General features: G+C 40.5%; 1 protein-coding gene across 8 annotated transcripts in view; it reads right to left on the bottom strand.

The window, feature by feature from the left end:
- Positions 1-16383, bottom strand: part of TRPM6 (transient receptor potential cation channel subfamily M member 6) — a 110181-nt gene that overhangs the window by 52009 nt on the left and 41789 nt on the right. For 7 of the 8 annotated variants that reach the window (XM_062017315.1, XM_062017316.1, XM_062017317.1 and 4 more), the window contains exons 4-11: positions 12126-12300; positions 11564-11777; positions 10663-10787; positions 9718-9889; positions 7181-7355; positions 6589-6712; positions 5075-5147; positions 4854-4954 (exon numbers count right to left, since the gene is read on the bottom strand). In XM_062017315.1, the coding sequence (XP_061873299.1) occupies positions 4854-4954; positions 5075-5147; positions 6589-6712; positions 7181-7355; positions 9718-9889; positions 10663-10787; positions 11564-11777; positions 12126-12300 (1159 nt within the window). Of the gene's footprint in view, positions 1-4853; positions 4955-5074; positions 5148-6588; positions 6713-7176; positions 7356-9717; positions 9890-10662; positions 10788-11563; positions 11778-12125; positions 12301-16383 lie in introns of those variants that run through there. The other variant, XM_062017322.1, reaches the window with a different exon arrangement.

Below are 16383 nucleotides of genomic sequence, written 5' to 3'. Positions count from 1 at the left end.
TCTCTTTATCACAATAGTTTTCTTTACATTTATTTAAAGTACACAGTACAGCAGAAAATATGGTGGAGGAAGCTTCTGTGTAAAAAAATCCAAGAGACAGAGGGAGTAAAACCGAGTCTCCATAAATTCAGTGTTAGTAGAGACTCTACAAGCCTAACTTTACAACCAGACATTAATAATACATTCCCTTCTCTTTAATTCACTTCAGAGGCTAATGTATGATAATGCAGGGGGTGGAGGGAAAGCTTTCCTTTTTTTACATATAACAAAAGCCATTTCAAGGTACTGTATTTCAAGAGCTCTCTATAGAACTTGAAGTTCTTTAAAGCAGACTTCTGTTCAAATATAAGAGAGAATCTGCATTAGCATAAACTCTCAAAGACACCATGAAGCAGACCTCTACCTATAACAGTGTCCAAACAGTGAAAGCACTCTACTTGTGGCACTTGCATAGAACTCAGCAGGACTTCTGCATGTGAATTAGAAAAGCAGATGGATATATGAGGTTCATATAAATCCATATGAAGAACTTCTATGAAACACGTATGCACAGAAAATGCAGTGGAGTGAGCAGCATGAGGACACTGGCACATGTGAAGCAGCAGGTGCTACTGCTAACTTGGCAGATGAAGTTAGTCCTTTCCATGTATGTATTTATGTTTGGCAGAAGTGATATTAAAAGACGACCAATAAATGTTACACAACTGTCCCATATGAAAAGAAAACTTGTGCATTTCCTCGAGCAGTCATTCCTTGCACTGTTAGCATGTCCAACGAGGTTTAGACTAGTAAAGTCTAGGCAACTACTAGAATTATACACTTTGTTGTAAAACCCATTTGAGATTGAACTGATATTTAAGCAGAAATATAGTCACAGCTGGTTAAAATTTTTACCTCCTGAACTTTTAGGACCAGAATTCTAAAAAGAAATGTCCCCAATCTGTGCATAATTGTGGACATTTCCGTAAAACACTTAAATAGAAAAGTACTAAGACTGCATGGACAATAACCTAAAAATTGCTGCTTAAATACTCAATTCAAAATTTGAATATACAACCACAATAACCATGCAAGAACTGTACTCCTTCACAGCTGCAGGTCTGCAGACCCTGACATTCACAGGAGTATTCCTCTTCTGTTAAGAAAATAATGAGGTGGATCAAGAACTGGCTGAATGACAGAGCCCAGAGGGTGGTGATCAGTGGCACAGAATCGAGTTGGAGGCCTATGGCCAGTGGAGTTCCTCAGGGATCAGCTCTGAGGCCAGTCTTGTTCAACATCATCACCAATGACCTGGATGAGGGGATAGAGTGTACCCTCAGCAAGTTTGCTGATGACACCAAACTGGGAGCACTGGCTGATTCCCCAGAAGGCTGTGCTGCCATTCAGCAGGATCTCGATCAGCTTGAGAGTTGAGCAGAGAGGAACCTCATGAGGTTCAACAAGGGCAAGTGCAGAATTCTCCACCTGGGGAGCAACAACCCCATGCACCAATACAGGCTGGGGGTCAAACTGCTGGAGAGCAGCTCTGCAGAGACCTGGGAGTCTTGGTTCAGAATAAACTGAACATGAGCCAGCGATGTGCCCTCATGGCCAAGAAAGCCAATGGCATCCTGGGATGCATCAAGAGAGTGTGTCAAGCAGGTCAAGGGAGGTTCTGCTCCCCCTCTCCTCTGCCCTGGTGAGGCAGAGTACTGTGTCCAGCTATGGGCTACCCAGCTCAAGAAGGACAAAGAACTGGAGAGAGTCCAGCGCATGGCCACCAAGATGATCAGTGGACTGGAGCTTCTTCCTTGTGAGGAAAGGCTGTGGGAACTGGAGCTGTTTAGTCTAAATAAGAGGAGACTGAGGGAGAGGGTCTCATTAATATTTACAAATATCTAAATGATGGATGTCAGGAGGTCAGGGTATTACTTTTTTCTCTTGTGTCCAGTGACAGGACAACGGGTAATAGGCAAAAGCTGAAAGACAAAAAGTTCTATTTAAATGTAAGAAAAAAGTCTTTTACTATGAGGGTGAGGGACCCCTGGCACAGGCTGCCCAGGAGGGTGTGGAGCCTCCTCTGGAGGTTTTCAAAACCCACCTGGACACGTTCCTATGTGACTTAATCTGGATGAACTTGCCTTAACAGAAGGGTTGGAGTAGATGATCTCTAAAGGTCACTTCCAAACCCTACCCTTCTGTGATTCTGTGAAACCACTAAGTCAAAGGTAAGCTTTAAAAATGTGGGTTTTTTTCTTTTTTTTTTCCTCTTCTTTACAATGCATGAATAAAAGATTACTAATGAAGACTTTTCTCCTGCTTAGTCAAATGAACTTTCAAGAATTTATGCCAGTCCAATTTTTGCTTGGAGAAGCAGCAAGAGATCTAAGGCTTGTTCATCACAAGCTCTTTACATCCTACTTGAACAGAAGAACATACTCATTACTTGACAATGCATTTTCATTCAAGATGGTGCTGATCAATTGCACTGAAATAGATATGAACGGATACGTGGATCTTTTTCAAACATATCAGAAGCAGAGGAGCAGGAGTAGGGGGACTACCAGAGACTCTGTAAGCCAGAAGATGATCAAGGTGTAAAAGAAACACACAACACAAGGAGATAAGGCTGTTGCAGAAATGGTAAATTAATTCATCACCTTACTGCTCACTACAGAACATGTTAGGAAAGGTCCTACATCAAAGCTGTTCTTTATGACAGGCAAATCTGAGGAACTGTGTCATATTGAAGTTTCAGTAGAAAAGATTATAGAAGTCTTCTGTAAAGGGGTAGGAAATCGTCAGGACCAGGTGGTATTCACCTAAGAGTTCCAGGGAACTGAAATATAGTTGAAATGAGGCCCTCCAACAGCAGAACAGAAGAGAGTAGAAAATATGCTGATAGCTAAAAAAGACAAAAGAGTGTACAGGTTGTCAAAGTATGGCATATCAATACAGTTAGAACTTTGTATGGACAAATACAATGAAATTACAAAAAGCAACAGAAACATGGGTAGAGTAAAAGAAAGCAAGGAAGCTATTTTGTAGAGTGAAAACAGAACTCTTACCAGAATTTTGACATAGATAATGAAGATAAGGCTATCCAGTTGATATAGTACATTTGCATACCCACAAAAGCTTTCAATGATGGCTTCTAAACAAATTAAGCTGTCATAAGGCAAAAGGTGCTCCAATTGCTTAATAACTGATCAAATGGTAAGGAAAAAGATTATAAATACTGGTGGGACGCCAAGAAAATCCCACATTCTGAATACTGACTAGACAATACTTGTTGATGACAAAAACACTGGTCACAGTAAAACTGATTGGGAAGAAGTACAGAAAAAATTCATAATGTGTGCTAACCACTCAAAAAAGCAGGTGGAATTCAACGTTAGTAAATGTGGAATAAAGTATATTTGGGAAACAACCTGTGCAGCAGTCTTGAAATAACTCAGAAAAAAAGTTAGTAGACATAATTTCTAAAAGCATGAATGTAAGTTGGAGACAAATTAAAATGCATACACACTATTTGGATTTATACTTTAAACAGAATAATCTATAAAATACTAGTATTTCATTAAACATTTCAGTGAAGACCTCTCTTGTCCTATCCCTGAGGACACCACCAGTGACCAGCTGCCAACTACATTTAACTCCATTCCCCACTAACATCCAGTTTTTTACCCCATGAAAACCACCCACATTCAAGCCATGAGCACCCAGTTTCTCCAAAAAGATGCTGTGAGAAATAGTATCAAAGGCTTTAATAAATAAAGGGATCTTAAACTGAGAACATTAAATTTTGGTGGCTGAAAATTACTGATATTTTCACTTGATACTTCTTTTCCTTGGTGAAAAGGAAGTTCTGGGAAGACCTTGTCACTCTCTACAATTACTAGCTGAAAGGTGGTTGTAGTAAGGTGGGAGTCAGTTTCTTCTCCCAAGTAACGTGTGATAGGACAAGAGGAAACGTCCTCAAGTTAAGCCAGGAAAGATTTCATTTGGAGATCAGAAAAAGAAATTTCCGCATTGGGACAGGCTGCTCAGGGAAGTGATTGAGTCACCGTACCTCAAGGTATTTAAAAGATGTGTAGATGTGGTACTTAGGGACATGGTTTAGCAGTGAATGTAGCATTGCTGGGTTAACAGTTCGACTCAAAGATCTTAAAAGTAATTTCCAACCTAAATTATTGATCCTATGACTTATATTAATTCATCAGTCAAAGTAAGTTTTACCTGTCACGCTTCCCATTTAAACGTAAGGGGAGTATGCAGATTCACAGCCCTTGCCAACAGTTATCTTCAATGACAAAAACGAGAAAAGCGTAATCCTATTCTATTACTCCAATAGTATAGAATTTGAATCACTAAGACGGTGTCACAGAATCACAGAATCATATAATGGTAGGGGTTGGATGGAACCTCAGAAGATCATCCAGTGCAACTCTCTGCTAAAGCAGGTCCACCTAGATCAGGTTACACAGGAACATGTCCAAGGTTTTTAAAACCTCCAGAAGAGAGTTAATACTCTCCCTGGGCAGCCTGTGCCAGGGCTCCCTCACCTGAACAGTGTCCTCCTTTCTTTAAAGTCTGACAGAGACATATTTCAATAAAGCCTATCAACAGTTCAGAGCAGGGTTGTTGAAAGGAAAAAATGAAATAAACACAAATAAAAATGTATATATGTGCGATAAAACTATAAAGGATTATGATTTCTGTATTTCTGTGTAGAGCTCCTTCAGATTTTACTCATTTGGAGAAGAGAACATGCTAAGTTACAATAAACAACCTTTGACTACCAAGGACTGTCAACGCAGGCTTGAGGACCACATATCCAGAAGGACCACAACAATAAAAAGAATTAGTACCTTCCAGTGTTGTCCATACACCAGTATGTGTTTCTTGGCAATATCTAGCTGGTTCCAGGCCAATGCCAGATCTAGCTGATCTGAAGCAGACATATTTGTACCTAGCAAACAAGTGAAGAACTTAGCAGTTTTTACACAGAGATGTTATTCCTCTGCTTTGAAAATGTAAGCCAATAGGACTGTATGTCAGATGAAAACAGGTCATTTCATTAGATAGGTACCTTTCAAGAGTGCTATCAGAATTGCCAAATCAACATCCTGGTGGTCTTCTGACTCCGCATCAAATATGGTTATCTGTTAGAATTGCAGAAGTATACTATTTGAGGTAAGGCAGAGAAGTCTGTAGTTATTTCTTTTTGATAAGGGCTGTGGTAGATTAAATCACACACATTTCAATACAAACAATGGCAAAGGCCCAGACATAATTTTCCTTTGTTTCAGAGAGAAAATGTACTACTGTGCTTTTAAATGCAATGGTATCCCAGACAAACGTGAAGCAACCTACATGAGTCTATATTCTTTTGATTAGACTTGAAAGTTGGGAAATGTAAACATGCAACCTTTTCAACTACAAAACAAATATTAGGTACTCCATTTTATCTGAGAAGTCATGGCAGACTGGTGAAGTTCCCAGTGACTGGAAAAGGGGAAACATAAGCCCCATTCTTAAAACACTAGAAAGGAAGACCTTGGAAACTACACGCCAGTCAGTTTGCACCTCTGTGCTTGGCAAGATCATGGAGCAGATCCTTCTAGAAACTATGTTAAGACACATGGAAAATAAGGAGATGATTGGTGACAGCCAACATGGCTCCACTAAGTGCAAATAGTGCCTGATAAATTCGGTGGCTTTCTATAACAGGGTTACAGCATTGGTGGATAGGGAGTCACTGATATCATCCACCTGGATTTATGCAAAGCATTTGACACTGTCCCACATGACATCCTCATCTCTAAATTGGCAAGACATGGACTTCATGGGTAGACCACTTGGTGGTTGAGGAATTGGCTGAATGGTCACACTCAGACAGTTGTGGCCAATGGCTCAATGTGCAGGTGGGAACTGGTGATAAGTGGTCTCCCTCAGAGGTCTGCATTGGAACCAGGTTTAACATCTTTGTTGGAGAGATGGACAGTGGGATTAAGTGCACCCTCAACAGGTTTGCAGATTACACCAAGCTGACTGGTGCAGTTGACATGAAGGAGGGAAGGGATGGTATCCAAGAGAGACCTTCACAAGCTTGAGGGGAGGGGAGGGGAGGGGAGGGGAGGGGAGGGGAGGGGAGGGGAGGGGAGGGGAGGGGAGGGAGAAGAGAAGGAGATGAGAGGGAGAGACACTAAACATTTCAGCACATTTCAAACGTATATTTCAAAATTCATGAGACAAGTTCTAGTATAATTCCGTTTTGAGTAAAAGAATGAATGAAAACATTTCTAAATAACAAATAAGACACTATTAGAGAAAAAAAAAGTAGGAACTATTTGATCTTTCCTGTGAAAACAAAGATGTCTGGAGTTTTACTAAACTTAGCAACCACTGAGACTTCAGAAGTTAACAAGTTCCGTGGAGCTACTGAATACATAAATTAGCAGTGAGACCTTTGTGTTGTCTCTATATAAGAGATAACACCATTACTTCTTCAGCTCCTGTGCCTCCACCAACCCAGCATAGAAAGAGCAAAAAGAGTAATAGGAAAAGAAAACATCCTAAACTCAGAGGGTGAATCCCACTCACGGACTCTCTGTGCTCCATGCATTCCATCAAAATGTGAAATAGATGACTGGACTGTTTCTGTCCCAAGCTAAATATGGTTTGAATCATCACTAAGACCTCCTCCTTCACTTGAGGGTATAGCTCCCTGGAAAACAGGTATAAAATCAAGAAAAAGTTTATTTTTTGCTTCTTCTTACCAGCTCAGTCAGTAAAAGAGAAAATTTGTGCTAGGCAGAGACACACATTGAAATCTCTTTTATTTCTACTTCTCTGTTGACTTATCTTTGCGTTCTTTCAAGAAAACAAAGGCATCCCACAGCATAAATTATTTTTCATACAAGCATTAATTCAGACTCTACAGATAAACTACTGGAAATAGAACAGACGAAAAGGTTGACAATTTTCAAAAGAGTATTTGAGAATATAGAGCTTCTTTTCCAGCTGGTGGTGGTGCAAGGAGTTGGGAGAGAGAAGAAACCATGTGGACTCCAAGGTCAGTGAATGAAGAGAGGAGTAAAAGTCAGCAAAGGATCATGGCAAGGTCATTACTAGAAGCATTAGAATTTATCTCAGCAGTTCTGAGACAGAGGAGGAGCACTATACCACTACTCACCCTGTATCATCTGTGTGTTTATGCGTAAAAGCCAAGACATCTGCAGCTCTGCCAGTGCCCTCATAGACCACCACAGGGACAGCTGGGCTGGACCTCACATACTCCCACACCATTAGGATCACACCGGGTCCTCCTTCTACCACCAAACCAACTACAGGTACACCTTGGCCCATTCCTGTTTCAAAACACACCTAACCAGTTACAAATGGGTCTCAGTCACACAAAAAATCAGAACATCTGATAAATAAACACTTAAGAATGAGTCACATACATGGTTCAATGGAGAGGAAAACATGCCTTCACCATCTCTATTTTGACTTACACTTTTTAAGGCTTTCACAGAACTTCTGCAACCAGGTAAAAAAGACCATGAAAACTTCTTGACAAAATTGTAAGCAGCCCTAGTGTTGCAAAGAAGAAACATCCTTCAGAACGCCCTTTTTGAAAGCTCTCACATACAAGGACGTTGACAGCATTTGAAATGTGGTCAATATCCATTCATTTACCCATACATATAGAAAACTAACCATGTACTTTACAGACTTTCTCAAGTTTTACAGCAGTAGGATGTGCTTTTTAGTAATCAGAAATAAAATTCAAATAAGATGCAACAAAAACAGAAAACCAATATAGTCTAACTTGCAAAAACTTGTAATAAGAAAAAGACAGGAGGCTGAGTAAAAAGTTCTAAATATATACATTAAATATTGAGTAGGTTCCTAAGTTTGTAAATACTACCATGTGAGCAGATAAAGGAAACAAGCATTCAACATCATAAGTGCTCGTGTCTTTTTAACATACTTCAAGATTTAAATCACTAGATAAGAATGAACTTCCACAAATTTATATGGTCTACATAAAAAAATATACTTGTCTATGTGATAAATATTTATTTCATTACTTTTACTGTAACTCAGTTACTGTCCAGGAAAACAATGGAATTTATATGATCTGACAAACAAGCATTGGCTGAAGGAAATCCTTTCATGGCCAATCTTTGTTTCCATATCTTAGGAGGTCACAGGCTTGCAACATAGAAGACTGTCAAGGATAAAAGTAATGAACATGGGAAGGCAGATTTTAATTCCACTGGATTTGAAATTTGTTTCACCTAGCAAAATGCTGGAAAACTGTCATTGTTTGACATGGAGGCACTTCTGGTAATGGGGAAGGGGCTGTAAAGATGGCTCCTGTAAGAAGCTGCTTTAAATTCTACCCAGCTCTGAGCCAGACTCACTTCTGGGTCTGAGCCAGTTAGGCACCTCCATGATCACTTTTTAAGAAGAAGCAGGAAGAGGAGGGTTCTCCCTGCTCCTTCTTCTTCTGTCTTTCCTTCTTTTCCAGCTGGTGGTGATGTAAGGAGTTGGGAGAGAGAGAAGTGACCGTGTGTACTCCAAGGTCAGTGAAGGAAGAGAGGAGGAGGTGTGCTGGAGCAGAGACTGCCCTGCATCCTGCAGAGGGGACTGGTGAAGCTGAGACTTGTTTCCATTTTGTTAAAAACCTGGTGTCAGGGGCAGTGACCATGGCCAGAGAAGGCTATATCCACTGTGAGGGTCCACATATTCACAGAAACTATAACTATGGGGAAGAACCCATACCAAAGAAGCTCATTAAAACTATGCCCAGAAGAGGCCATGTCCCGTGTGAGGGACCCTGTATCGGCAGAAGCCACAGCTACTGGGAAGAACCCACACCAGAGAAGTTTGTTAAGGACTGTGTCCTGGGGGAAGGATCCTGTACCAGAACAAGGGAAGAATGCCAGGAGTCATCCTCCTCTGAGAAGAGAGAAGTGGCAGAGCCCATTTGTGAGAGACTGACCACATCCCCCATTCCCTGCCCCCCTGAGCCACTGAGGAGGGAGGAGGTAGAGATATCGGGAGCAGTGAGCTGAGCCCAGGAGGAAAGGAGGGACCGGGGGAGGAAGATCTTAAAGTGAGGGTTGTAATTTTCTCATCATCCTACTCCCTTTTTGCTTTTGTTCTGTTCTGTTTCTTATAAGTAGTAGAATAAACTTTCCTACTTTCCTCTCTAAGTCAAGTACCGTAGTCTGTTTTGCCCAGAACCGTAATTGGCAGTGAGCCCTCCCTGTCGTTGTCTCAATCCACAACCTTCCTTATCTTTTTACTCCCATTTCGCTGTGGCCTCTGTCATCCTAACGAGGGTGGAAGTGAATTGGGGCACTGAGGGAGAGACTGTTGTGGTGCTTCATTGCTGGCTGGGCAAACCACAACACTATCTAGTGCTGATATAGAGACTATGCAAAACTACAAAGTGAGCAAATGTTCAATATTTACCAAATAACTTAAGTCACTTAGATGTCTCTACAACTGAGAAATCAAAATGCAGGTTAGTGTAAACGCATAAATGCTTTCCTTCTCATTTTCTTGATACTCAGAGTTCAAGACATATGCAAATAATAACTTTCAACTTCAGTGGAATCTGTAGTAAATTAAGATGTACAACATATAACTGGAAGTTCCAAGTACCTCTACAACTTTTAGGATAGGTTTTTCTGTGCTAACCACAGAAGTACTCACTTGTGTGTATTTTTTGAAGTGATATGTGCTTCTCCAAATTCTTCCTGAGCACCATCTCATTACCATACTTGCCGACTGTCCCATCATCTGCCAGCAGAAAATGAGTGTGCATGCTGTTGAGGGCACTTAGCTTGCTGAGTGGATTACCAAGAGTCTGGTACAGGCAAACTACCTAAGAAAACCAAAATAAAAAGATCTTTAAAGAAACCATCAAAATATCACTATGTTGCCACATTTGTATAATATTTCTTCATCGTACTGTAATCTTCTCAAGACTCCATCCTGATTTTTGGTGCTCTACTCAAACACAAGTTTTCATTTGATTCTTAACAGCAACAAAACCACAATTAATACCACGTTAAGCATTTCTGATAGGTTTGCAGTCCTTAGTCAGAGTCACTACCTGCCTTTCTTTGCAGCAGTTGAAACACAACAGTATCTTTTTCCTGAGTGTATTCCTATTAAAAATATGTGAGCTATCATTTATCAGGAATTATTTCATCATACTTGTCAAGTGGTTTTGACAGTTATATAGACTGTGCCCCCACACTGACAGAAAAATAAAGTTCTAGTTTATGGAGAAAAATGATTCATATTAATAGCCCATTTCTGTATACCATTAGGCTGATTGCTCATCCTGAATCCCATGTGTCTAGAAATACTTCATTTGCAATCACAAGAGAATTGCTTTGTCAATTACAATATTTCAAAAAGCAATGGTAGTGTCCTGTAAGAAGATGAATATTTAAAAACCATTTACATACAAAAACCAAAATACAGTGACTCAGCATGCCACAGAATTCTACTGCTGACCAAAATCTAAGCATTTATTACTGAGAAAAATAACAAACCAGTGAAATGAAGTAAGAGGAACATAAAGTATGGAAGAAAGCTCTAACATCCCCTGAACATGAAGGCTTTCATTACAAAATGTGTCCAACTCACATCTTTTCCAACAAGATCCTTCTGGTTCTCAATGATACCCCATGGAGGAATCCCAACAGCACAGATCTTTCTCAGATGTGGTGAGGCACGGCCTTTCAGTGCATCCCCCACATGCCTGGACACTCCTAAACAGATAATTAAATAATAAATTTTTTTCTACATTCAAAGACCTCCTATACTACACCAATGAAAGAGTATGCCATCATTTAACTTATTCTATGGTTAGGTGTTACACAGAAACAAACCACCCCACCCAATTTGTGTATCTGACGTACTGCAGGAACTGTAAGGCTCAAACACAGTGCTTTAAAGCCAACACATATTTCCAATTAATAATGCTCATAAATGTTGCTAATGTGCTTTCTACCTCCATACAACTTTATTACTTACATAAATGCACAGGATGACTCTCCTGTAAAGGTCACTGGATTGAATAAGAGCTAAACTAAAACTGTTTCAGTTCCATGGCTTACTGCAACCCTCAGTTTTTGAGAGTGGTGTAATGGATTATCCCAATTCAAAACCATCTTAATTATAAAACACAAATTTAGATTTGAAAGCTGTTTCAAAAGCATCAGTCACAGTTCTCAGAACTTAAATATTTTAATAAAGCGGATAAAATTCACTACAAATGAGTTCTGGTTATCTACTGTGAGTGTTTCTTTTTACATGTGGAATACTCTACTCTTTAATAAAAAATAATACTGGAAATATTCAGAATGTCTGTCAACAGCAGATGAACATGATGTCACTCTTTGAATTACCCATTGTTCCTTAAAAAATGGGTAATTTTGCACTAAAATATCATGAATTGTCAATTTCATTATATTTGCCCTAAACATAAAAGCTCATAAGCATCAGAAAGAACATCAACTGAAACAAGATAAAACAATCTCACTACCGCTGTTGATGCCTTCGGTAAGTATCCATGCTCCTGTAGTCTCAGCTGCCTTCACCAATCCTTTGCTGAAAACCTGTTTGATCTTAGAGGGAAGCTTGAAATTTTGAATGCCTCCATGAACAGAGATGACTAGCTTTGGCAACTCCATCTGCCATTCTTTAACCATCAGATGCAACAGCTGATCCAAATCGCTATCATAAGAGAGTCTAATATACTGGAAAAAGATAGTAATGAGTAAAATAAACATCCTTTAAACACTCCAAGAGAACAAACTGCACCTTATGAAGTTCTCAGAATTAATGTTTCAAAGATTTTATGCAGGATTAGAATTTTCACAATACTGCCAAATGACAGCACAAAAACACATTAGTGAGCAATACAGACAGCAAGATGGACTACGCTTAATCACAGTGAAGTTCAACATAAAATATATTGTGCACACACTCCACTCTGACTTACTTTTAGATTCTATTCCCTCTTAAGAAAATCTGATATTAATCCAAAAGAACTTTTGGCATTCTTATGCTGAAATTATAAAAAGAAGTCTGATTCATAAAATTACCTTGGCATGGTAAGTGTGATCTCCATCTTGAAAATTGATGGTACCATACGCGTTCGTTGGACTTGTTTTTGTGTGTTTCTGCACAGACCATTCTCCACCATCTATCTGTGGGGAAGCCTGATAAACAGGCCAGTCTACTCCTGGGTGATCTCCAATCAGCCGTCCACAGCAGCATCTCACATTAAAAATAAAGAAATATTTTCTATCAAACACACTTGCCTGCAAATCTAGGGTCTTCATCAAAATAGCTCAAATCATTTTTCTACAAAGAAGGATATTCCAGCTTTCTGACAGAATATAATAAAAATTAACTCAGATGAAAGATCTCAACAATGGCAAAGAACATTGAATTAAATCTTAAATATGTTTTTAAATCAAATCTTAAATATGTTTCACTGAACACTAATAACAGTTCAGGAGTTGGACTAGATAATTTTCAAAGGTTCATTCCTTCCAGTCCAAACCATGCTGTGATTCTGTAACAGTTTGAGAGTCCCATATAGCAATTCTGACCAGATGATGCAGCTCAGATTTCTTGGTCTCGTATGGGACATTTCATTAGGACACCAAAGTTTACTATGGTTATTACCACAGCTTACTTTAGGTAATGAAGAAAGATATAGTAGATTTCATCAACAATCCAGAGGACAGAAGCAACCTTCAGTCTAGAAAGAAGTTCAAGTTGACCTCTGTACTAACCCTTGGACAGCAGCAAAGTGAATATACAAAATAAAAAGATTGAAGCACAATATCAAGGAAAATTTAGCAGATTCTCAGTTAGCATTAAACATTTGCAACTGGATGAATAATCCAAATTCCAAATTCAGTGAGTATTGCTATCATACAGGCTTCGACAGGCTCCAATCTCTTCTACAGGATTAACTTTAATGTAATTTATAGTGACATGTGACAGTCCAGTTTTCCTTTACACATTTACAAAGTTAATTTACCCTGGGAAATAGATAAATTCTTTCACTCTTTTAAACTACCAGCAACTCAAACTCAATGACTGCCTTGGGACTCAAATATATTACTCATGAATCTAGGAACAAGCCAGATGTAAACATTTGCAAAAGCCTAAAGAGGTATATTCAGAAAGAGAGAGGTTTCCATGAAGATGATTAAGAAATAGCTATTGAAAGATAAGCAGGTTAAAAACAAAACCAAACCCCCAAAACAACCCCAAGCAAATGAAGAGAGTTGCTTTAGAAAATCAATTTTTGATACCCAGAAACCATGAAGTTATGTTTGCATTTCAGTTTTTAAACACAGGCAAATTACATTTCACTGCTTCAATGCTCTACAAAAGCAGATTTGAGAAGGAAACTTCTCACACACTTAGGGAATTAATAACTCAATTGAGTGATCTTATTAATTGGGAATTAAAGAGCTGGAGAAGGCTAGCACTGTAAAAAAGGCTCAAGCTCTACAGTCATGGGTATGACGATGGTTAGCTAGAAGTCAGAAGGCAACAGGGACTACCAAAAATGCCCAATTTTTTCTGTGCTCTAGCACACCTCCTCTTCTCCTCCCTCACTGACCTGAGAGTCCACATGGTTGCTTCTCTCTCTTTCTTCCAACTCCTTGGAACACCACCAGCCAGAAAAGAAGGAAGGACAGAACAAGAAGGAACAAGAAGAACCCTCCTATTCCAGCTTCAGTTTCTTAAAAAGTGATCATGTAGTTATCTAATTGGCTCAGAGATGGTGACAGTTTCAAGCAATTTCTTACAGCAGCCATCTTTACAGTCCCTTCCCCATTGCCAGTGTAGTGGTTTTGCCCGGGCCAGGTTTTTTGGTAGCAGGGGGGCTACAGGGGTGGCTTCTTTAAACAAAAAGAGTTGCCAGAAGCTTCCCCTGTAGCTCACAGGGTTAGGGCCAGTCAGTTCTAAGCAAATCCCTCCATCTGACCCAAGCAGGTCCTTCCATCTGACCCAGGCCTGGCCAATTAGTGATGGAAGTAACACCTCTGTAAATAATGTATTTGAGAAGAAGTTGTGGCGCAGTTGCAAAACTGCAGCAGCAAACAGGGAGGGAGAATGTGAAAACATCTCCATAGACACCAAGGTCAGTGGAGAAGGACGGGCAGGCAGGTGTTTAGGCATTGAAAAGCCTCCCCTGTGATATGTGGTGATGACCATGGTGAAGTAGATTGTCCCCCTGCAGTCCATGGAGGACCACTGGGAAGCAGAGACCCACTCACAGCCCATGGAGGACCCCACGCCGGTACCTGAAGGACTGTTCTCCCAGTGGATGACCCATGTTGGGGCAGGGTGTGAGGAGCTGCCCCTTGTGGGAGGCAGCAGTTCGTGAGGAGCTGCAGCCCATGGGAAGGACCTACGCTGGAGAAGTTTGTGAGGGACTATCTCCCATGGGAAGGGACCCCACAGTGTAGCAGTGGGAAGTGTGATGAGGTCTCCCCATGAGACGAAGCAGCAGCGAAGTCCATCTGGAATCACCTGACCGCAACCCCCATTCCTCGTCCACTGCACCACTGGAGGGGAAGGAAAGAGAGTCCCGGGAAGAGGAGGGGTGAGGGGAGGTGTTTTTAAGATGGTTTTATTTCTCATCTCCCTGCTCTTATTGTTTCTTTAATAAAGCAAACCTTTTTCTCCCTATGTTGAGTCTGTTTTGCCCATGACACTAATAGCTGAGTGATCTCTCCGTCCTTATCTCAATTCACAAGCCATTTGTTATACTTCTCTCTCTCTCCTGTCCAGTTTAGGAGAGGGAGTGATTTTATGACATCAGGCTGAACCACCACAACCAGAAATGGCTCCACATCAAACCATGACATCTCAAATGAAGGACCAGAAGAGATAGTTTTCATTTTACTATCAGTCTTCAGAGGACAAACTTCTCTACAATTGAGCTGTTAGCCTGCTTGCTCCAGTTTTTTGTGCTTGCTTTTTAGAGGGGCTCTAGAGGAGAAAAAACATAGATACCCCATTGTCCTTTGTTCCTGAAAATACCTTGTGATAACTATACTGCTCCCACAGTGGTTTCACAATAACAACATCTCTCATCCAGGAGTCATTCTGAAAGACACAGAACCAATAGCAGCCATCCAAATACTACAATACCTTACATTACTCACTTAGGTACCATATTACACAGTTTGAGTCTGACTTAGCAAATACCAGTACTTGGAAGGACAGCACTGAAAAATAACCAATCTCATCATCAATGGATTACTCAGAATTAATTTCACAGTCATCAAAATATGAGCACAGAATGACAATCTATCTCATAGTAACTAAGTTACTGTATATAGTAACCAACAACCAGAAATGGCTCCACATTACTCTTCCATACAAGGCCATATCAGCAGCTCCTTCTAGAGCAGCAAGAGCCAGAGAAAACTGCCTTTCCAAACCAGAGATCATGTGGAAAGGATTATGTGTCATCTGACAAGTCAAGTCAGTGCAATAAACTTGGAACTGAAAAGCCTAATGAACTAATGTAATTAACATCGCTTGCACGACATAACATTTAAATGAAAATCCACCCAGAGGTGAGCTGCACTTAGAATAGCTCAGCTATAATAAGCAGGCAACAGAGGAACTGCATATAGACCTGACACACTGATATGCAGGTTACGTGCAGCTGTTTTTACCTCAGAGTTTACCATAGCAAAAGGTATGATCTCAAAAGGACTGGTATTCCCCGAATGGCTTATGCCCTCCTCCTAGCTGGCATGCTCTGTCTCTCTTTAGCCCTTCATCAGAAAGGGACAAGATGCTAAGGTCTCCTGAGCTACCTGAGAGGTCAAAAGCCAAAACTAAGAGGCTCTCAGGAAGGCTGAGGAGATGAAAGCAGAACATTATATACAGCTGCAGGGGTTTTTCTTCTTGTAAATTTTTGTGCTATGTGCATACTGACAGGGCTCAAGGAGGAAAGGAACTACCAGCCAGGAACAATATCTGAGTCAGGATTGCTTGGTGGAGACAAGATGGTTCCCAACAACTGTACAAAGGCAAACGTCAAATCTGCCTTCAAAAAAAGACAAAAGCCAAGCTGAGGCACCACAGGCCGGCTGGCCTCTCATCAGTAAAATGGAGGTGACACCTGCTGGAGCCCACATTTGGGCACAGTATAGAGAAGACAGTGACAGGGAGTGTTGGCATTGTTGGATTTACTGGGGGTTAATCATGCTTCAAGCACCTGACTGCCTTCTGTGACAGAATCTTGGGGAGGAGAGGAGAGCAGCGGAGGCCACCTACCTGCACTCTAATCAGGCTTTTGGCATTGCATCACCC

Source organism: Colius striatus, chromosome Z (genome assembly GCF_028858725.1).
Source record: "Colius striatus isolate bColStr4 chromosome Z, bColStr4.1.hap1, whole genome shotgun sequence".
NCBI classification, from domain to species: Eukaryota; Metazoa; Chordata; class Aves; order Coliiformes; family Coliidae; genus Colius; species Colius striatus.
Note: the sequence above shows the minus strand (reverse complement) of the source record. Positions and strands in the feature narration are given on the sequence as shown.